At 38.8% G+C, this 24,351-nt stretch overlaps 1 protein-coding gene across 1 annotated transcript in view; it reads right to left on the reverse strand.

Annotated features, from left to right (window-relative positions):
- Nucleotides 1-24,351, reverse strand: part of CREBBP (CREB binding protein) — an 83,631-nt gene that overhangs the window by 48,921 nt on the left and 10,359 nt on the right. Inside the window, exons 4-6 of the mRNA XM_026859210.1 lie at nt 12,679-12,855; nt 2,423-2,672; nt 1,782-1,895 (exon numbers count right to left, since the gene is read on the reverse strand). Of these exons, the coding sequence (XP_026715011.1) occupies nt 1,782-1,895; nt 2,423-2,672; nt 12,679-12,855 (541 nt within the window). The remainder of the gene's footprint in view (nt 1-1,781; nt 1,896-2,422; nt 2,673-12,678; nt 12,856-24,351) is intronic.

The raw sequence follows: 24,351 nt of genomic DNA on the forward strand, positions 1-24,351 counted from the left end.
TGCCCGCCCCAGTTTAGTAGATGCTATGGTTATTTATTCCTAAGACTACCAACATTTTCTTCAACTCTCAAACTAACATAGCTTAGTTTTCACCTGATCAGACACAGTGTTTTAAAATGCACATATTAATGTAAATAATTTCACAAATGTTTTTAAATGCCTAAAAATGGGTATCCTTTGTAACACATCTGGTGTTCATCTTCTACCTTCAAACAAACCACAAGGTGTTCATGTATGACTCAGACATAATCCAGAACAGAAGAACCTTGCACCTCAGCATACTAAATTACAAATTTTCATGGTTATTACCACTGGATTATTGATTAATTGAAGAAGGGGATTTCATATTTATCTCCCCTGCATGCAACAAGAGAGACAAAAGTCTACACTTACCATTATAATTGTTACATTCAAACAACACCCTAATTTGATCCCATAAAATTATTTTTAAGGACTGTTTTTATTCAAGTGCCTTCTCTTTTGATAAGTTCTATGAATGACATAAAAGTAAATACTGCACAAACTACTTTTCTACAGCAGCTTGTATCGAAAAAAACAATTCTGTTGTGCTAGATGTTGTTAACACTTTGATAACAACTGCGTAATAAGGATGTTATGCACAAATGGACCATGTCATATTAAAAAGCAAAGCTTTCAACACCTTTTTCAAAGGCCAGACATAACTAATCACTTGCAACAAATTACTATTTTCAACATACAGGATGTATCTTATTTTAACAAACTTCTCCTCAGTAAACAAAATCCTTACCTCTAAGTAGCCCTATAATTTTCTTCCATTTTTGAGGGGAAAATAAACCCCTCCCCTGAAACCATTAGGACATGCTCAATGGGTAATTTGTACAGTTTTACAAGCTACTCTCTCATCTGCCTTAATCTCACATAACCTAGGAGCTCTTCTCTATCCTTCAAGGTTTATTAGTGTTCCTCACTGCAGTCTCAGCTAAATGGAAATTAATAGAATGCTTCCAAAACAATTCAAATGTTCAAGTTTCACAAGTCCTCCAGCTATTTTCCACTTCTTAACCCTTACTTAAATACAGGTAGGCATAACATTACTTAAGACTTCCTGAACCGCTGCATCTATGCTGTAAAATGTTCTACCTTGGCATCTTTTAAAAAGATTTGATGAGAAGCAACCCACTAACATAAGTTCATGATTTTCTGTTTCTGAGCAAGAGGAAAGCAATGCACTAGAAACTGACTGCCCCCAAGCATCAGTAACAGCTACACTATTAAAAGAGCCAGGCATGGGCAACATCATTATGATTTGCAGAACTTCAGCTAGTCTACACCAGCATTAATTACACTTAATGATTAAGACACCCAGACTAGATCCTTTTGTATACAATAATTCAGGGTTTTTTTTAACAAAAATGTTTGATTATTCTTAATCACTAGCATGTTAAGTTTTTTCTAGAAGCAAGAAAAATAACGAAGTAGATAATATCTTCCCCAAAACTCTACCTCCATACAAAACTTCATAATAACTCCAATCTACTGACCTGCCTCACAATAAAACACCAATTAGAAGTTGTCACATCCTTTATGTGCTTGATCTGAGACCTTTCCTTATTGTGTATTGAAGTAATAAATTGCATTTAATGAAAAGGAGAATTCACTAATATATTCATCTTTATACCAGATTAAACAGTTATTAAGTTTGCTGGGACACTGTCAGAGTTTATTCCTACACTGCACATTTGATCAACTTTATGTTAACAGTATCATTCCATTGTGATAGCAGCAGAATGACTACTTACGTTGTTGGTTTCTTTTGTCACTGGCGTTTTTCAGAGGAAGGCACACAGGACAGTCGTGCCGAGTACAATTCTTCCAGTGGGAGATGATTTGTCTTGAAGATGCACAATGAGCAACTGTAACATGGAAAAGCAACAGAATTAAGATCAGTCCCTGATTAACAGGTTTTGAATTAACTCATTTTTTAGAGCAACTCTATTCTTTCTCCTTTATAAGCAATACTGTACATACACCTAAACACAGCTAAGTGCAACTAACATTTTTTGGGACCCACAAATAATGCCATAACAAATGCAGGAAACTAGAAAAAAAATCTAAGACAAAGATATGGTAGATATATCATAGTCTTTATACAACTGAGGAGATGAAAAAGACACTTGCAAGGCTACAGTAGTACCATCCTACTTCTAAAGAGCAAATATTGCTTTCTGTTTTCTAAACTGACAACTGCTAAGAGATCAGAAATGGAAATTGAGCAAAGATAATGAAAAAGGGAGCAGCTGTTTAATTAAAGAACCAGTTTTGGCACTCATTTGTGCCAGGTATAAGGATCTTCTTGACAAGAAGAGAAACACTGCTGACAAATATGCAAGAAACCTTACACAGCTCATTTGCAAGAGTAGCTTCAGCAACCTGCTCTCACCTTGACAGGCCTTCCCAGCTTGACAGTGTGTCATGTGGTTGAGGACGTTTTTCATGGTTCGACAGTGTGGGAGAGCACAGGCCCGCACCTCTCCATTTGCTTGCTCACGCCTCTGACATTTGTGAGCATGAAGCAGCAAAACCAACTGCTGCTGGATCAGTTTGCGCTTCTCTGGGTCTGCTGTTGGTCCAGTTGCCATTGCCTGTGTTGGTACAATCCCCACTTGTTGTACTTGGGTTTGCATCTGGGACTGAGAGAACAGATAGATTAGCATCATGTTTGCAAGTCTCAATTCTGATCTTAATCTTGTATAGTAATTTGAGTGTCACAAGAGTATTTGCCAAGCATTCTGCTATGACTGGCTACAAGGATTATTATTGCCAGCCTCTGCAGCATTCTCAAACATTTCTCTTCTAACCATGGAACAGCAAAAATGTATTGAGAGGTTCCTCTGTTAAGACATTTACAGTAACAAGCCATCCAAAAATCTTCTGTTTATTAGATCATAATTCCAACAGGAATGAGCTCTTACCACACTTGGAAGTGGAATTCAAGTCTGTTTAGTATTATATTTTTACATTATAGGTTTTATACACTTCAATCCTAGTTTCTTGTCCTCAACACCAATGGTAGATCAAAATTATATGACTGTCTCTATATATTACAGTAATATGTAGAACTGGTTTTCCAAGCCTGAATTAGCCTTTCTTCTCACAAGTGAGTGTTGATACTCCTTTCACAGAGAAAATTTCCAAGGTAAAATGTATACAGTTTTCTCCCAGAAAGGTCCATCTAAATCTGGATTGCATTATGTCTGCTGAAGTGAACTGAGTTAACTACAGCACGACACTAGGTTGTATCAGCTTATAAAATCTGCTGTTTTATTTCCAGCATCCGTTCTTCACCAACACACTCCGTACCAATGCTTGAGCCCTGCCTGACAGAGCCTGCATGCCCAGACATCTTCAGTTTAAGACATAACTGATAGCAGTGCAGAAGACAAATAGTTTCCTTAACATGTCATTTCTTCAGCACAGATGGAGAAGCTCTTCTACTACCTTCTTGGACCTCTGAAGGACAACATACATAGAAACCCAATTTTCAGAATTAAACACATCTACAGCCTTGAAATGATTCCACTAGCAGAAGCAGAAATGGGACTGCAAAAATGCTTAAATCCCTGTGATATGTAGCCTGAATTAATCTCACGGACAAACATGAAACTGTCCCAAGAATCACTTTCACTATGCACTATAAAAATAGGTTATCACAGAAGAGCTCACCAACTTCCAAGCTACCTAAGGAAAATCAGCCACTAAACCCACTTATAAATAGAATATAGGAAGAACAGGATTATACTGTGGAGGTAATAGAGGAAATAGTTCAATGTTGTCTACAGAACTACTGGCCAAAGCCTGCTTATTACACTTATGGAAAAATCACACTTAAGTGACAGAATACACCATTTGTAGCCTGCTCTACTTTTGACCTTTGAGAAGGACTCCCCAGAAAGTTCCACAGTCTACAAAACAGAGCACATAACCAAAGAAAATGAGGTTTTTTGCTGTTAACAAAAAGTTCCCTGTCACACATTCTCACTACTCCAGCAGCAAGCCTTGTCCTCAGCTTTGCCACCTGCAGGTCAGTTTTAAAGAGCTAGCTTTCTTCTGGGGAATGAAGCACACGAGATCAAATAGAAAACACAATGACTGATATTTGATGGAGGAGGTAGGCACTCTGCCTCTCGTACTGTTTATACTAAGTCTTAAACAAAGAAGAATTTCCGCATCTGTTTGTCTTGAGCTTGCAAGAAGAAGAGCAGTAAGAGTAAAGAGGGTGAAGGAAACCCCTCCACTTATGCTCCCAGTACATGCTGCTGAAATTAAGTCTTCCATTTCTTCTGTGAAGAAACCCACAAGAGCAGACAGGTTTTGCTGAAAGAATTCTTGGGTCACAAATAGGAAACAATTAGTTCAGACAATCTGCTGAAAAATACAGAGAACATGCCAAAGAAAATTTTGTTGGAAGCAATGTTTTCATCCCAGTCAAAGAACTGTTTCCCAAGCCAAAGTTCTCCTTTTGTTACTACCCCACCAGTTAACAGACATGACTACAGCTGTATTAGCAGAGATGTCCTGACCCAAAAGGATTTCTTGAAGATCAAGTAACAAAAAAGCAGAATTGCAGAGTATTAGTAGTTAAGCAGTCTCAGTCCAGACAACAGTGTCTGCAGGTAGGTATGAAAAAAGAGCTCCAAATATTGCCCAAGCTCTAGAGTTATGTTGGTCACTATTTCAACAATGTGAAGTCCTAAATCTGCAAATACAATGAATGCTCTTTCCACCCCTACCCTCACTTTCAAGACTGTTGACTGAGAAAGTTGATCTCTTCCCTGTTAGTTTAAAGAACAGTGGTCTGCAGAACCAGTTCAAAACTGGGGATATGTCAGTGCACTGCAGTCAAACCAAAGGTGTACAAAAATCCTTCATCAACCACAGAACGTATTCCACACCAGAATGAGAGGGAGGCTTCACGCTGCTTCACCTGAATGACTAACAATTTTCTTGATGAGGTAGGAAATTCAGACACTTATGCTCCCACTATTAAAATAAATGCTTCAATGGTCAGATACAGGATGGAAAAAAAAAAAAAGATAGTTTTGCTTTTCTTTCTTTCTTGCTGAGTTCCACCATAAACAGAACAAACAGATCAGGGGTTGAAAGTCTGCTACAAGCTCTGGCAGAGATGGTATCTTAGTCAACCCATTTTCTAGGAAGATTAATACAACACTTAAAAAGCAGCTATTAGTATAATTTAAAATTATGGAAACTATACATTCATAAAGGAAGATAGTTCTACCCTGTCCCCACTCTGAAGAGCAAAAACTTCCCGTGCTTCTGGGCAGCAGAGATGCACAAGTATCTCATCTTCATGGACTTGGATGGACACAAAGTTCCCTGGTGGTTTTCCTTTACTGAGATGACCAGTGATCCTCTATGTTTTGACATGTTTATATTCATCAAAGGCACTCATGATTTTCAAGAGCAAACACTATGTACCCTTTCTTATAAAAGTAGGCACCAATTTCAGTAGCACTGGTAATCTTTCAACACATAAACAACCTGAATCAGAACTCAAATGTCAGCCTAGCTTCCATATAGCATCATGTTTTAAAAGTACATTTCCTCTTCTGTAATTTCGTTTTGTTTCCCTGTTCTTCCCTTCTCCCTCATAACAGAATGCCACTTGCTAGAATCACTGAACTGGGACAAATCCTGCATTTAAACAATGCCTTTTAGTTCTTTAGGACAGGTTTGTAATCAACAGTGGGCCTTAGTAAGATAATTAAGAATCCACTGTGACAAAGGATTACTATTTTGATACAGTTGTTTGTTTTATGGACTTTCCCTCACCATAACCAGAAGACAGGTGGCACTTGGGGTTTCTCAGTCTGTCAACATCTTGGACTAGACAAGGGATGTTGTTTACTAGTGACAAGAAATTTTCAACATGTCATCCACATGTGCATTTATATTAAGAGCACATCCAGTCTATCAACATTTTAAAAAAAACAACCTATACTGTATCTGCAGAGAGCAAGGTTGCATCCCATCTTTACTCATGCCCAAGTACAAAAGATGAAACGCACACAAACCTCATCAGTCCCCCTTCAATCACAAGCTTAAAGTGTGATCTTGAGGGTCCCTTTCAGAGAAGGAATAGTGGGCATAGAGTGGATATATGCATGAACTGTAAATCTTGACGAATGCTTTCGATTAGCAACACCTCTATCTGAATTAAGTATTCACAGTGCGGTCAACTCCAATCATGTGCCCTGCACATTTACATTAAGATTGAAGAAGTCCTTCCTGCAAACAGGAATTGCAGAAATGTTCTAGGAAGCATTGAACCAGCTCTGAACAACCCAGGATGCACTGTTCTGTCACCAACTGCAACAAGAGCTCAGGCAGCAGCTATCTGATGACATGAAGGAAGGAGGCACGTTTCTCAGTGCAGCCACTTAATGAAGCCAGGCTTTCTCCAGTGACTACCAAAGCTTCACTGTGAAAACAACATAGAACCAGTTTATACTTCTTGCAATTCTCTCTGATATTCTCTATGTGGATGGTGGTTTCTCTGGTTCCACCAGGTACTGTGAACAGGTGTGGTCTGAACAGCCTGGTCCTATCCATACAGGAAGGATCCTTCTGACACCAGGAATCTGAAGGCCAGCTTTGGTTCAAGAAGTCCATGCACACACAGAATAGGCTGACACAAGTGGAAGTACTACAAGTACAAGCACTTGCATTTGTGCTCAATAACCCTGCAGTGCTGCATTTTCTCATTCAACTAGCAGAAAGAATCAGAATCTGAGTCTGTATGGTAGACAGGGGACTTGAGAGGGGGAAAAAAAAAATGGCTTCCTGGACACAGCCTCAAAGGGCAGGCATATTCTCAGAAGAGAGACTGACTTGAGAGGCAAGTAATTATGTTAGCCTGTTAGTAGTACCAATCAGAGCTTAAAATGCAGCTACAAATGAGAAGAAAGAAAAGGTGATGCTGTCAGGTCCCGTATACAAAGTCGACATGATGCACAGTCTTGACACGAAGAATATGTTCAGAGCCTAACATTTATTTCAAAGCTCTGGCACTGACATGGCTACGGCAAAGTTTTTGTGTCAATAGTGAAGAGGAGTATTTTCATCTTCCAACTTCCACTTACCACTGTGGAGCGTAACTTCCACCTCTGAAGCTGGACCTGGAGACTGAGCCTCGCAGGCCCATGGCAACCACAGAAGTCGAGAAGGCTCCTATGGTCATTCACTAGGGGGAACTTGGACAGTGGGTACTAGGGAGTGCCCTCAATGCACTTGGCTTTTAATTGCCAAGAGTGTTCTTTGAAAATCAGCAAATGCCTCAGTATTATACAGTTGACTCTGCTGGGAATCAAGGCTGGATACACTTTTGGAGTTTTATCTCCTTGTCTTTATAAGCTTTCTGATTTGAAGGACCAGCAAATGACAAGAAACACATAATGAAAATGTGTTTCAAAGCAACAAAAAGGAACAAAGCTTGATATAGAAATCTGCAGACAGTCCATCTCTCACATACAGGAAATTAAGTGAACAAAATTTTAAGAAAGCTTTATATAGACTTTACTGGGTGATAAAACAGACTGTGGAACGATCAACATTAAAAATCCCAATCTGTGGATAAGAGACAAATGAGAGGTTTTAAGTGAAAGAAAGCCATGCTGTCAGACTGTTGGCTATGGAGTACTTCATCTCAACTGCTGGAAGTGAGTAAAATATTCTCCACCACATATATTCATATATGGAGGATAAGAGAGTAGAACATGAGCCAGAGTGCTGGGGAAAGAGCAGATCCTCTTTTTCAGCTTGCTTTTGCCATCCTGAACCATTATTTATGGATGGTGCAAAAATTAAAATGTTCCACCATTCAAAGCAATACACATTCCCAGGACGAACCTTCTGGCACAAAGACAGAATAAGGAAGCCTATTTTGCTCCCAATATAACACAGTTTCTCTGGCACTGGACATTATCTGTTAGATTTTTTTCCAGGTTATTAAGACCTTTTCCTTTAGAAGACCACAGCTAAGCAACATGGACAAGAGCTTTTCCCAGATGTGTGCTAGGCTGCTGCTCCACTTCAAATAAGGTGGGATTTTCTTGAGGAAGAGGAGTGAGCGTGCCTGGGAAAGTGAGACCTTTAGAATGCAGGTCAGGGCAGGCACAGGAAAGGTGAGCATAGCAAACAGCAAGCCCACCAGAGACTGGGAGACTGCTGCTGAGAGCAGCAAGCAGGCACTCAGCATGCCTCTGGGACAACAGTCACACACCTTTCCCGCAGTGAAAGAGAAGACTAAGTCTGCTGTGAGGGGGGGGGGAAAAAAAAAAAAAAAAAAAAAAAAAAAAAAAAAAATCACAATCACTGAAAGGTTAAGAAAGCAAGCCTTCCTCACTGTAAGGACACAATAGATTTTTTTATAAAGCCCTTTATTTCTGGTCTCTGGAAGAAAATATGAGTTGTCTATTTTAAGTAGCTACAGTTCTACTTGTTCTAATTAAAACTGGTCTCCCAGTTAAACAGCTTTCTTCATCTCTTTAGGAGGTCTGCAGCAAGGCACACCTAAGACATCCTCACCCCCAGACATTGTTTTCCTCTCTTCAGATAAAAATCTGTTATTAAAGAAACCCAAAGGACATAAAAAGAAACAGAGAAACAAGGAAGAATGCAACAGAAAACATGAGATGTAGTTTACTAAGAGATTAGATAAAAAATGCAAGAGAATATGTGCCACTCCAATTCGAAGTCAAAAGAACTGAGGAGAAACAATTTCCTTCGTTTCCAAAAAGTAATATTCTCTCAACTCCATCTGCTGGTCATAAGGATAACTGTGAAACCAAGCTGGTGTTTGGAAACCAAACTTCATATATTAAACTCCTATCCCATGTAGAAATACTGGATTTACTGGTACGTCCATGAAGAAACCATCCATCAGCACTGTTGGAATATGTAGCACTGCAGACACTGCAAAGCTTTAGCAAGTCTGATGGAAAAGTCTAACAGGGTTCTCCCCACTGACAGCACATCCCAGAGTCTGTGTACTCCAAAAACAAGAGGTTCCTGGCTTCCATACAGGCTGCACGCTGCACTGAGTGCCAAAGTGCAGCACGTGGCTCACTTCCACAGTCCAGAGATTTTGCATGATCTCACTGCAGCAAAGCACTGCCAATCCTGCATCGAACAATTTATGCGACACTGAATCTCAACAGTGTGTCACCAAAACTTCCAACAGCATCAGAAGCAACATCTTTCTTTTGGAAACAAGTCATTCACTCAAGATTTCAAGCCGCCCATTCTGTACGGAAAACTGATTGTATTCTCTAACAGTCAGACAAAGCAAAAGTTAATATGTTGTTTGGATCTGTAGTTAGGAAAACAAACCAAACCATCCATCCATCCAGCTGGCAGGGAAAATTAATACCTTAATGCTGACCTTTTAATAATTTTAATTCCACAAGGTTTGTTACTTCTTTCCTAGTGGAAAGAGACTCAACCAAACATGCTTCTCAGGGTCTAGGGTAAAGTCATGCTTGGAACAAGAGCTGGAAGATGCAATGAACTGACACTTCTGAGAACCACTTCACTTCATTTGGGAGGCAGGGAAGGAAGACAAAGTGTTGTTCTTAGGAGGGTGGTAGCCTGAATTTAGATTTAAGAAAATTCACTCCTGCAGCAGAGGTTTCTGCTGGCTGCCAGTGTCAGGGTTATTCCTGGCAATGGGAAAATTCCTGGTCAGTGTTTGGGAGAGGGTGCCACACATAATGATGCTCAGAATAACGTGGGTTAAGAAACATACTCATCTTTTGCTTTACTTTTGCAGTGTACACGTAAGGTTATAGAGAAAGGCAAAAGATTAAAAGTAGTATTTACAAAATGTCTTACTTTTCAGGACTAAGGGGTCTTAAGACAAAGGCCAAACCTTTCTATTTTCTCTTCTCTTATTTAGATAGTGGTAACCAAGGTGTTTAATGTCTTGCTGGAACCTGGTTTCTTGCTTCAGACATGCCACATATAATCAATGTTTTCATTCACAGGGAACAGTACTTTCAGAGTCCTTTAAGATAAGGATAGTATAGAGGGCTGGTTTAGCAAGATGTGTGGTTCCATTCATCTCACAAAAAACCCTGGAGGTCTTTTAAAAAGATGTAGTTGGTCTTTTCCTTGCTGTAGTAGACGGAGTCTGAGTTGATCCTCCACAGGTTAATTTCTGATAATGGTAACATAACGCTGTACCCTTTTCCACTTCCCTCCTGTCCCTTTCAGGAAACAGGATAGACCATGTCTCCAGCAGACCATGCACAAGGCCAAATACATTAAATCAAACCGCCATCTCTAGGGTCCTAAAGCATCATGGGACATAGCAAATGGCAAAGGGATTGCAGCAAGAAAGCATGGTGTAATAGTTCTGACACTGCAACCCTGCTCTGGGGAGCTGCCTTTGTCAGAAGCAACTTTTCACAAGTGCCATTTGGGTCATATTTCAGTTGCCCAATGTGAGACAGACATCACTTCAATGAGTTATGGGACCACACATCTAATTAATGTGAATGTTATTTTGTCCTTAGATAATGTCTTAACATATAAAATAAGGAAGGCTTTAGCAAGCCAGATCCTACAAACCTCAAGCTCAGAGTCAGCATTCTTCCAGTCTTAACTCTCTTTGTGCCTCTCAACCTCATGTTTAGAACTGGGGCAACATACCTGTATGTCAAAAAGGTGCTGTGAAAATGCACTAATCCAAAGTATATGCCTGCTCCAGTGATGACTGCCACAGAAAAGACCATTTGGAAAGACTGGCTGAGTGAAATATATTACTACATACAGTCAACAAGGCCCACAGCTACACACTGAGCAGCAAAAATAGAACAAAATGTTGACTATATGCTCTTTCGGGGGGCACTTTTCATATTGTATGCTGAATCAAGCATAGTCCCTGTGGAAGGAATAGCATATGGCCATGTATGTACTATTACCAAATAATTACACTGCCTTACCCACCGCTGCCAAGTAAAGGTTAAAATTTAACAAGTCTGACATTTCCTTTTAAATTCTGGGCTTTGCAAAAAAAATGTTTAGATGAAAACTTCAGTTTTTAAAGATGAGAGTTCCACCCCCATAAGGACCACAATCAGAGTCTAACCACATGATCCATAGGCAGGGCTGAGACCTTTTGGCTCAACAGTACAGATGTCTATTGGCTGAAATGACCATTACTCTCTGTATTGGCTTGAGAGAGAAAAAGATATATTGGAGATAGAAAGATTTTGACACCTGAGAAACAAAGAAAGATGGTTTTGATTTTTCTCTCAGAAAACTGGTATTTTTGACATTTTAAAGAAATGGCAATTGATAGTATCTCTTGAACAAGATAGGAAAAAGGAAACAAAGTTTTTTCTTTTACTTCTTCCCCATCACTGGACAAGCCTTGATAGCAAATGCCTTTATTCCAGCTAAGTATCTGCCATTACATCCTACACTAGTGAGCAAGTACATTAAAATTTAGGCTTCCCAAAACCTGACATTTAAATGAGCACAAAATTAGGCTTTCAGAATCATCCAGTCCCTAGGATGGATACAGCACTTTGGGCAGATTTGTAGGTTCTCTCCAGAATGAGGGCAATAATTCATTTGCTTTATACCTGATCCAAACTTAAAAGTATTTTAAAAACAAAATTAGGATAGTCTTTTACAAATTTTCTGCATGAGTGTAAGTCGCATTCTAAACATGGTCTTACTCCTAGTCACCAGCTCCTTTCCATAATCATAAGCACTAAATGACAGATGATATTAAACAAAGATTCCATAGTGTAACTAAGGGAAAATTAGGAAGTGGTCCTCTAAAATCAGCAGAAAAAAGGAAGCTTATTACATCCTGTTCCCTCTCATATATAGCCTTATTAGTGATAGGCAGGTAGCAAACTCTGATGGAAGGACAAGCATTGCTTGTGCCAAAAAAATAGCTGCTTTTCTAGTTAAATTAAAAAATAAGCAATTTGCATCTTACGGAAGGTTTTACAAGTTTCTATAGTAACTGCTATCATGTCTAAGAATATAAAATGCAACAAGCTGGAGTTTCCATAGAAACAACACAAGCAGTTTGATTAATACGCAGACATACTGAGACAAATGGGAATATTTAATTTCACTTTATTAAGAAAACTCTAGTAAACAGAATGCTACAAACTTGGGCAAGGTATCCTAATAAGAATTCTCTTCATAGACTTGTGAGCTGCAAGTCATGCACAATATAAACTGAGAAGCATGTGGGGTGTTTACCGTGTTAGATTCAAAGGCTATGAAAGGTACTATTTAATTTCAGGAAGCTGATGATGTATCCAATACATTCGAATTGATTTATGAACTTATTCCTACAAACAGCACTTATACATTTTCATCTGGTTTGGAACTAAGTGTACCAGACAAAATGAAAGGATGTAACACAACTCTTATAACAAAACACTGTGATTGCTTAGAAAGTTACTGCATAAAAACATACACAAACTTTCTGCATGCACTGCAGTAGTGGTGTACAACCATGGGGCAACTCTGATGTTTAAATGACCACGGAGTAGTCGTCCAGTAATGCTGCAAAAGCCCTATCACCCCAAAATTTAGCATGCACTAGCAAGACATAATGAGTAAGGGAAACAGGCAGGTACAACTCACCATATTTGGCACACTGGTGACAGGAGTACTCTTGATGTCGGCAGGAAAGGGAGACAAACTATTCGCCATGCCTGGCTTGTTTGGTAACTGAGGATTCACTCCTGTAGCTCCCATCTGCTGCCCTCCAGTTTGACTGAAAGGCTGCCCAAAGGGACTAGTGTTACCTGTCATTCCCATCTGGAAAAGAATGAATGAAATTATTATAATTTCCTTGATTCCAAAGGAAACATTAAAAAAAGAAAACATATGTCAAATATCCATCTTTGCATTCACAGAGACCAAATTCCAGTTTAAGTTGCTCAATATTAAATTCTCAACTTTAATCAAATTTAAATTAAATTTTTGAAAAATATTTTACAAATGTACACAGTTGTGTGTCTGAAGTCTTGCAATTCATTTTACAAGATCACTGTATAAATGCAAAGGAGAAAACAAGATTATCCTTCCCAATCTGCATTGATAGAAATTACTTTTTTCAGCACTGCAAAAACTTTTGAAAACCAAACCAACCTCAAATTCTGTAATAGTCTATGCATTCTGTATATAAAACATGACTTTGTGTATCGACTAGATGAGGAGGGAGGGGAATATACACAGGCATCTTGCAAATCTACTTAGGTTTTGGTACTTGAGGAAAAATGTCAGAACAAAAGCACATCTATCTAAGGCTGACATCTTTGACAAATTACACCCCCAAACTCCTTAAGAATAGCAAGCAGAAATATGACTCCCCCTGAATAAGTGAAGAGAACACTGCCCATCCAAAGAGCCATTTCGCCTGAAGAACACTCTCCCATGAGAAGTGGTGAAATCTCTATTACTTGAGTCAGTTAATATTACACCAGACAAAAGGTCCTGAAAAGATATTTTAGTAGGAATTTACTTCTTTCAATGAGGATGACTAAGACTAGGACTCTCCTTCCCCCCTATGAATAAAGAGGAAATAAAAGTTGACAGATCATGTTTGTGCTCCCCTCTACCTCACACTGGGAGGATTTCTAGATGACTTTATCACTTGTCAGAACGTCTTAAATATAAATCCAACCACTGAGTGAGTCTTTATTTGAAATATTAAATCCTATTTTCTCCTTCCTTTGACCTCTCTAGCCCTTCCTTACACAGCACACTAGTTTTCCATGGTCCTGGTCTTTTCACTTCCCTCATTAGCAGGGATTCAGGAGAACTGGTCCCGTGGCTGGAAGAGGGACCACGCATGTCAGCTTATCAGTGTAACAGCCTCATAATAAGGAACTGCTCAGTGGTTGATTTTCATGCTTACAGGAATCAGGCTGAATGACCAGTTGATGAAGCACTGGTTAAGAACAGTATGTTATGTCAGGGCAGAGTCCAATAAACAATTTGACTGTGCTTCGTCCTCTTTGTCAGTGTACTTTGTACACTTGTGTTTCAGACAGCTGGCCTAGCCACACTCAAGAGTAGCTTTATGTTAGGAAACACTCCCTTAACCTGCATCCTGCAGAGTGACTGTTGCCAGATTCAAGCCTTTTTCCACTGTACAAAATGTTGCATCTTTACAGAATAATCTGACCCACTATATACCCATTAAAAAAAAGTGCAAGCTGTTACTTGCCAATGTAAGAGGTTATCATGTATATGCTGTGTTCCCAAGTACAGCTGAATAATTCAAAGAGCATACAAGACCAAAAAATCCCCATTGCTTAACAGCATCAAAAGCTTAGTAATAGACTGCTTTTAAAGAAAAGTGGTATTAACTACCATCACACTGCACAAATATCAAGAATTTTATTTTCTCTATCTCTGTATTTGTTTTGTAGGACTGTTATGTTCAAATAAATTTTTTAAATGTATTACAACGTGCATTTTGGCAGGTCTTCTCTGAAGAACAGCAAAGTATTAAATAAACGTACTCATTTAACCCACTATTTCTGACAAGGTATGAGAAAGGATCATCTGATATCTACAGCTATTCATTAATGCTATGATAGCTTATCAGATTAACAGTGAAGAAAATTTCCGAAACTAAAAGTGAGATTCTGAGAAAGTAGCTTATGACTGACTATTTAAACCTTTCAGAGGCCAGAAATAGGAGCATTAGCTGTTTGGTTGTTACTCACTTTCTCCTTGTGTCTAAATCTCCAACTACAAATGTCACTTGCCTGCAAGGAGGACTTACTTGGTCCTTCTAGTCTTTGAACTTGCTTGCAGGTTTAGTGGAGGTTTTTTTTCCAAATTGAGTAATATACTGACTATTCTGGTAACCACTGCTATGCTACAACTTCCTACAAGCCTCTACAGCCCCACCACCACGGTGAAAGCACAGTGATGAGCCCAAATTTGGAGAGAAATGTTGCACATACATGAACCTATTTCCACTACTTCCATGGCCCTACCTGGGCTTCTTCGCCCTCGCAGCTTGAGGCTGGAGCATGCTCAGCCACCGGGGAGGAGGTGGAAAAGACTCAGTGCAGACAATGAAGCTGCCCAACATGGATGTGCTGAGCTTGCGCAATGTAATAAGCCTCTGTGTCAGAATCTTAAACACAGCTGAATTTTCAAAACGCCGAAGAGAGGGGTTTTTTTAGGCAGTGAGAATGCTAAGCAAATTTTACACAAAATTCTTGCTCCAAAAGAAACAGAGAAGTGTTCTTCAAGTTTCTTTCACTATCAGGAAAGATTTTTTTTTTTTAATTAAAGGAAAAATGTTTAAAAATAGATTTTTAGGAAAAACATTACAAATATTTTGGTCTCAAAAGACAACTGAAAATTTCATTTTAAGGTTGTTAAAACTCTAAACTCCTAGAACATCCCAAAAGCACTAAGGAACTGCAGTTCTAACAGATGTGATAAACCAACCTGGTTTATCACATTTTAGTATTTCATTTTCAATAGATCTCATTATTCAATATATCACAACTCCATACAACAACAAAGCAACCTTTCAAGTCTTCCAAATGGAGTACTTAATATGATGAGAATAATTTTTCCTTTTCTAGGTGGTCATTAAATAATAGATACTTGATTGAAATTTTAAGAAATGACTTGTTATCCTTTGAAATCAGGCTGGAAGCAAAGCAGCTTCCATTTGAAACTTTGTATTTTTTTAAACCTGCTCTCTGCAGCACAGTATTTGGATGTCTAAAGCCGTGCTTCAGTAAGTGAAAGGAACCTAAAGCTGAGGAGTTACACCAGTCTACAACTTAAAAAGGCACATAAATTTGATACCATATTAGATATGCTGTTTAACCTACACTTCATTTTTGTAAATTACTGCCACTGAAACAAACTGCCAAGGATTATTTTTTTTTTTTTTTAAAATCCATCTTTAAAGAAAAAAAATAATCTGAAAAGGTGGAAAGACCTATCTGTTCTACATGGTAAACCCTGAACTAAATACGGAGACAAAAATCAAGAGAGACCATACACAAGACAAGTTTATTTAATCTCAGAGCTTTGAAGTTTTAGGGTAATTTTAAACTCAGTTTTGCCTCAGAGGAGTTAATATTAGAAGCACACAACACAATGCAAGAACTGATCTAATGAACTGTTTTATCTATTTATAACAGTTTTCAACCAAGGCTGGGATCAATGAGGAGTTTTAGTGGCAGAAAAACCTGCTGCCAAACAGCATTAAGATCAACAGTGTTTCAGAGCTGTTACTGGTAACCGAAGGAGCAGCTCGGCATTTATTCCAGCAGCAACCACCTCCAGCAAACGCAGTCAGGTAAGGACTCAGGCAAAGCAAACCACATTCAGCTCCTTCACCAGCGGGAAGGCAAGAAATAGGAGGTGGAAGAAACGAAGAATCAGGCAGATCCCTCTGCATACTAAACACTGAAAGACATCCAAGTGCATAAGGCATTATTAATAGGCATTTCCTGGTTAATTATCTGAACACTGAAATCAGGGGACCTTCTGTGGAACTTTATCTAACCCACTGCTAACTGTAATCTCAGAAAACAACTGGCAAATGTAATCAGATGATTGAGCCTATACGTAGTAAAGATTTTACACTGCTTATTCATTCTGCAAACTGAAACCAGCAGCTCTGAAGCAAATGAGTCGGAAGGCTCAAACGCTGTGGCTCCTGCCTCTGCCCCCAGGTTTTTTCTTATGTGAAATGAGGAAGCAGGTGGGGAAACAGATCTTCAGAAGACCCTTTGTTTTTATATTTCTGAAATGGAACTCTGATCCCAAAGTAAGTAGTTCAGGGGAAGATTACTAGGTAACTAGAAGTCATCAAAGATGATAAACCAGCAAGAACATGGGAGTTAGCACCGTGGTAAGAACTGTTGCTTTTATGCGGGACTCTGAGCCATCAGAAAGACTTGGATTTTGCTTAAATTTTGTTAAATTTACTTTCCTAAAAGGAACAAAAGCATAAAACAATCCAGTGCAAGTTGTTTCTTTTTCTACCTGCAAGGAATGGCCACAGATGTGTATCACAGAGCTACTCAAGCTTCAATGCATCAGCGTGGTAGCTGGTGCATTTCCATTACAACAAAAGCAGAAAGGTTCTCTCTGAAAACCTGGGTCATGTTGCAGTTCACTCCCATTTTGTTCTAAGCTTAAGGATGTTCCCTCCCCTGTTGCCTCCTCTTCCTATCAGTTGACTCAACTGTCAGTTCATTTTCTTTTCCCACCTGATGCAACCACCACTTTCTGCAGGCCATGCTCTCCACATTCCATCCGGTGGTGGCACCTTTCATCCCACCTCATCCTCTGTCAACTCACCTTCTACACTCGTTTGTGTTGCAATTTTGTGCAACTCTTGCTTCTTACCCGGTTGTTTGTGGTCACAACTGCAGTGGCTTCTGATGGAGTAAAACCGACTTTTTCACAAGCAAGGTGTTTTCTATGCAGTTGTTCCATCAATTGCGATGGGGGAGGTGCAGGGGTGCTATAAACCACCCCAGCACAGAACCGCAAGTCACAGCTAGAAGTGCCTGAAGTAGTAACATGATTAATGCAGGACATCAGCTTAAACACATTATTTCTAGTCTAAAACAGTTCTTCTCAGAAATATGATAATGCTACTCTCCTTTAATGGAAAAGATGCATTTAATTTAATAATTCTGCTATCCCAGAAAGACAGCAGATTCTGTTCCCTTTTTTATCACTATGGCAACTCTCTAAGATACTGGAATCTATTACTGACTTGGATGGGAAATAGGGTATTTCACTCTACTCTCACAAACCAAGGAATGTACAAACTTCCAACCTGAAAAAAGAAAAACTCAGAACCTTTGTTTAGCTGACTTGGACTACACAAGATATCTCACACTGCAATGTTCTCAGCAGCAGGTGTGGGAGGTACTTCTCTTTGTGTTGCTTTTAGTTATTTTCAGAGCAGAACAGCAGTTCAATTTCCTCCAGTTCCTGGAGTTTCACAGATATTACAGATCAAGTCTGTGACCAAATCTATATACCCCATCTGATGGTGCAACTCAGACTTGATATGACAGAAATGAGAAGTTCACCAATCTAATTTAAAAAATACCTTCAGACCAAACTGGATCTTCATACTATGCCATTTCTTCTACTTTTAAAGCTTACTCTTTTCCTCCCTTCTTTATCACTGCTGACATACCACAGTGCTGCTTCTTCTAGCCCAGCATCAAGGAACTACTCCCTCTTTGTACATGAAGCATCTAGGCCATAAATAAATCCTGTCCTGTCCTTTCCAGCTACTCTAAGTTTTTATTAAGTGTCCCTTCACCTCTACCACTACAGCCAGTTCTCTCATTCAAGCAGAGTTACTTCATTACCATGTACTCCTCTGAGGCTTCCAGGACATGAAACCAGTACAACATGCTGCAAAAACCATTCACTGTTACAAGCACGTAATTCCCTAGTCAGAATCCCTTTTTTAGCTTCCCCTCCAATATGCTGTTATAAACCACAGAACTGTATACAGTTCTGCTCCTTGCTACTAATTTTCCTTGGAGAAACTCTGCTCTCTTCTGTTGCCCCAACTCAACTTTCACTCCAGGATTTCCAAACATCATAAAAGGTCTGGCAGGACAGAGTTCACTATCACTATCAGGAGCAGCACTTATTTCTGACAACACTTCTGGTTTTCTGTCTTGCACCACTGCTGCCTACAAGAAGTTAATGCTTTTAAAATTAGTTGGTCCAGACAGATTAGTCAAGAAAAAGAACTTATCTCCAAGTTAAATGTTGATTTTTTTCTTAAGTTTTGAAGCACTGACTCTTCTGTACAAAAAGGAAGAAGGTTATTCTGGCCAAGTGTTTCAAAACAAAGTGATACCACCAGATGTGGACTAGTCTGACAGCAGAAAAAAATACTGAAAGGTTGATAGGAGAATCAAAGAACTCAAAGCAGCATGGGTTCAGTGGAAAATAAGCCTGGCTGAAGTAATCTGATTATGATCCAATCCTGTAAACTAAAAATAGATATTGTTAATACTAAATTTGGTACCTACTAGATTTTTAACTAGAAAACTATCCTAGAATGGAAGGAAGGAAGCTAGACAAGCTTGGCTGGACTTTGAAAGCTGTGAATCTGCAAATGCTTGAAACAACAAATCTGAGCTCTCAATATGAAACAGGAGGTATGAAAAGAAGACTGCGTAAGTGTAAAGTGACAACATCTTTATGTGTTTGGCTTGATGTGAATGCTATTGCAATGACGAAGATCATGCTGTATTAGTTTTTCATGGACCACATGTAAAAATGACAGGATTCTGAAAGGTCTCAAGAACTATTCAAAGGACTTAAAGGCATGGCTACAACAGACAGCCTAATTGCAACCTAATAACCCAATTTATCTAGCTTGTAATTTAATCTTACTAATTTGCTTAAGGTGAAGCCTGGAGTGATCCTAAAGTATCAATTTTGATAATAGAAAGGTGATAACACAAATATTTTCTATTTAGCAAAGGCATAACAGGTAAGAGCTGAAGCTTTATAGCTTCAAAGCAAACATTAAAAAAAAAAAAGTAACCAAATACCACTGAAATTGTTAAGATCTTTTATCTAAATAGTATGTGCTTCTACTCATCAACAGGAATTAATCCATGAAAGCCCTAAGGCCTATAATCATAGGTATCATGGTTGACTTTGTATCACTGTCATTTTTATATGCTTAATTCTTTATAAAATGAAACAATAATATAAAGGGGAATTAGAAGTTCCCTTCTGCTTGTCTAGAGACAATACAAAAAGGTGAGAAGAAAAATTTTATCTCAGGAAGCAAAATGATCTAATCTTGACCAAGCTGCCCAGTCCATTAACCAAACCCAGAGACAAGTATCAAAGTCCAGGAAAGCAGAGGTGCAGAACAGAAGCCAAAAACTGCAAACTTTTGTATCCTCCTCTGCATCACATAACTGTATTAGACTGAGCGTGGTTAAGTGCAACTTCAGATGACTGCTCTTCTAACAACTCGAGATCAGAGACAGGGTTGACTGCAAGACAGAATTTCATTCATTCACTCAGGCCAGCAGCAATTAAATTACCTCTTCAGACTAACATTGATTGCAGGATCACAAAACCAGTTCTGTTATTAGTTAGGTATCATAAGGAAACTGGGTTTAAGCAATAGTGTTGTGACAATCAGCATCCCATCTCCTCCCTCTTAAATCAATTTAATCACTTTGGAAATCACTGGTCAATTTGACCCATTTTTGTTAAAGGTCTCACAGATAATTAAGTTCCTAAGATTGCTGAGTAGAGAGATAGACAGGTAGATTATGACACTAAGATTAACACCTCCACGAAGAAAAGGCACAAAGACCTCTGCCATTACCCTCTTCGTTTAGCAGCAGACAGCATATCCAGGGCTCTGAACGAGCCACCATTCCTGCCAGTTTTGTCCTGTCAGCACCTCAAAGATTATCTGAGGACATGGGAGGGAGCTGAAAGTACAATAGGAAATGGTTTAGAAGACCCTTTGGGGAGGGGTTCTGTGAAGAACTACAGCCTCTACAGGGGCAGTGTGAGGATACACAGCCAATCTACTGTTATGCTACTCTCAGATCTGTTTTGGCAATAGAATAATCAGAAGCTCAGAGCCTTTTTTTCCCACCAAACTGTTCCCATACCTCTGAATCTCACAAAACAGTTACAGGAGGAAGACACAGACAGCCTTTTAATGAGTCGCCACTATTCTTATATTATTCTGGACTTAGTCTATGGTAAAGCTAAAATCAATTTAACTGTAAGCTCCAGCTTAATAATTTAAATTATTTCAGAGAAAAAAACCACGCATGTCATAATTGAGGAAAGACGAGAGAGAGCAGAGGCATCCTAGATACGATCTGTCTTGATAAAAGGCCAGATCTTCACAAACTAACAGTAATGTTGAAGGGTTGCATATGTGAGATCTTGCTGGTTCAACAGTACAAATTGCTCTAGTAACGTATTTGTCACTCACTACTGCTTTCTTCTAAATCCCTTATAACTGCAAGGAGGGACATTCCCCCTACTTCCTCCTGCTGTATCACCAAAGCAACTCAGTGTGAAATAACATGCTAAATGCTGAGAAGACAGTTAAGTTCTATCTTTCAAAAGCTACCTATAAACTATGATTCAGTTTTCTGAATGTCTGAGCTGTAACTTTAGGGTTATACCTAATCAACAGCCCTAGGTTGACAGAGCTACCGTGCATAAATAATCCAACCCTTCTGGAGCCATTGCTACTCAGCATCTCATGTGCTTCACCCAAAACCCCCTATTACATCACTGATGTTAGGGACAATTTTCTTCTTTTTTTTTTTTTTTTTTTTTTTTTTTTTTGAAGCAAGCAAGCTGGCATGAGATGGAAACTCTGCACTTCCCACTAAGACCCACAAATCCAAGAAGTATCCTTTGGGTTCAGCATGAAGAGAATGATTGGGTATACAGAAATTGTATACTGCTCCTGCACCAAGCAGTCACAGTCGTGAGTCACTACAGGACAGGGATGATTCAGAACTTCTGTACTTGCTGCCACCAAGCCATGCAATCCCATACACCCTTTACTTTCCTCTTTTATGGACCTCACCAAGGCCAGTCACTTAATACTACATTATTGGACTAAGTCTTCAAATCCCTTGTTGTCAAATTACTATACCTACTTCAAATCTGGACTGTCAACATGCAGCCTGGTTAAAAAGCTCAGCATTGTGTCCCCCTTCTCTCTTCCCATCCATTGAAATGATTTTGCTACCAAGAAGTGTATCACCTTACTTGGCTTAAAGAATTTTAACTTTCTTCCTTTTGATCTTTCTTATCTTTCTCTCAAGACAAGGAAACCAAGCAGTCAGGTGTCTCATGTTCAGAAGATGTCAATTAAAGTACAAAAAGTACTGTGAATGCAAGAGTAGATCTGCTCTAAGTAATGGAGAGGCATCAGAAACTCAGACTGATAGACAGTTCAGCTGCTTTCAATACTGTTAGTAAGCAACACTGAGGACAGAACTGCTGTCCAGAGGAGTAACTCAACAAGAGACAGAGACCTATTCTTCGCCATCTGCACTGCTTCACCACCGGTTCCCAGATGAGTTTAACACGCACAAGTTCAGAGCCACTATGATCTGGCATCAACCACCTGGAGAGCTAATCCCTCCTCAGTCCCTGTGTGCTACTGCCACCACTCCAATCAGCCTCTTTGCTCGCACGCTCCATACAAAAGAGCAGCTTTCCAGCCAGGCACACGCCGAGGACTTCGCACTTTGGACTCTTATCTCCCTTTGGTACAAACCACAAATCTCTAACACGAAGCAAGGTCCACTTAACCGATTAAAGCTCTCAGAGAAGTGTAAAAGATAGGTCCACTAGGAATTTATGTTCATTTGTGAAGTGGGAAGGACAGGCTTTCTTTACTATGTTGGCATCATCTTGTATCTGTTTACTGACAAAAAAAAAAGTAAGTCTCTACTAATTACTATTTCATCCTATAGTAACATGTTCCAAAAGAAAGTCACCATGGTGCTTGAAATGTATATGCCAGAAGGACAGATGGAGAAGCAAGGAAAAGATTAATCATTTTATGGCAGAAAGCCAGCGGTGTTACCAGAAAAAAAAAAAAGTTAATTCAGTTTCAGTGCAAGAATGGTGGTGATCCTATTATTTCAGCTGAGGTGAGAACTCCTCACCTAAACCAATCTGCAGATTTGGCAGTTTGACAAAAATACTAATTTACAAATACTCACTTTTGAAGTCAGTGAGTAACAAGAACGCCTTAAAGTAACATTTCAAGAATCAGTTTTGAGAATTAAATCATGATCTGGCTAGCAGCATTCAGAATAAGCCTATCTTGTGCTGAAAGTCTCCACCTTCCTACTACTTTAAGCTAACTGCTATAACAAAAGCCTACCACAACAGATTTATGAAGCATTTAGAGTGTATTGCTCTTCAGTAGTAAACTAACTCAAAGGAAAATACCCAAATGCCCAGGAATAATTGTAATTTACTCCATCCATTATTACAGGATGAACGATTTGGTAAAGCTAGAAGTAAAATTTTAAAAATCCCATTAAGAGCAAGCCAGGTGTTTTATTACCACCTGTAATAAGATTTGAAATTCTCTTCCAAGCATTTCACAGAGCTCAAAGACAAATTTAAGAATTCCACAGAAATTAGACCACTTTAAAAATGTACAAACGTTTCTGCATAATTACTGAAACACAAAAGATGAACATTTCTTGGAAGAATGCTCTTTACAAATGACTGGATAGATATAGAACAAGCTCCTAATACATTTAACTACAAATTAACCTTTTCCGGAAAAAAAAAAAAAAAGAAAATAATCATATGCTTGCAGTGTATATGCCTGAAGAAAGAAAATGCCTCCACAGTTCTGCATGAGCCCGAGTACTAAAACAAGTGAATAAACTATAGGAAGAATCAAAGCAATTTCTGCACTGAGCATCACTGTTGTACTTACGAATCAAAAATAAAGCTCAGAAGCCTTATTTTGTAATGAGTGTAACCTCTGCACATAAAAACTTCAAAGCTCTAATGGATAATTAACCACGACTGATCCACATATTTCATTTGCTTCAAGTTTTTTCAGTGCCAAGCAGAAAAAGTGACTGACTTCAGATAAACAAGAACTATTCTTACGATGTAAGAATAGGAAGTTAACCAGAACCTCAAAACTTAAAGATGTTTCAAAGGTTTTTTTATCAAGAAAATCTAGTTTGGACCCAAACAGTAATTTGACAACACTTAAAAAGAGAATTTTGAAAGACTGAAATTCAGTTAAGATATACCTCTACAGATTCTTGACTGTATATTCAGGCCAAAAATCTTTGAGTTACTTCCTGAAGAAGCATCAGCGTGCACTAAAACACACTGAATCACATCAAATTTTCTAACACTGGATCTCAACTCAAATATCACTGTTCTCCCCCAATTCCTGTACTTCACCATCAAGCCAAATGCAGGTTTCTAAACCAACAGCAAATCTCAACACAAAGTCCATGCTTGCTTCTTTATTTTCTGTATTATAGATATTAGCCTTTCAAAATGAACCTGACAGGCCACAAAAGAATTTACAGATGTGTCTGCTGTCACGTCAACAGTTCACAAGTTCCTATACTTGGCTGGAGACAGCCATGCAAAAGGAGAGCACATCATGCTCCAAAAATTTAGTATTATAAGGAATAAGCTGTTATTTGAAAAACTGGTAGCACTATTTAAGAGATTCTTTCCCATTTATCTCCCAGAAGCTGGCCAAAGATACAT

The sequence above is a fragment of the Athene cunicularia genome (assembly GCF_003259725.1).
Source record: "Athene cunicularia isolate RWA chromosome 14 unlocalized genomic scaffold, athCun1 chr14_part1, whole genome shotgun sequence".
In the NCBI taxonomy this organism is placed as follows: domain Eukaryota; kingdom Metazoa; phylum Chordata; class Aves; order Strigiformes; family Strigidae; genus Athene; species Athene cunicularia.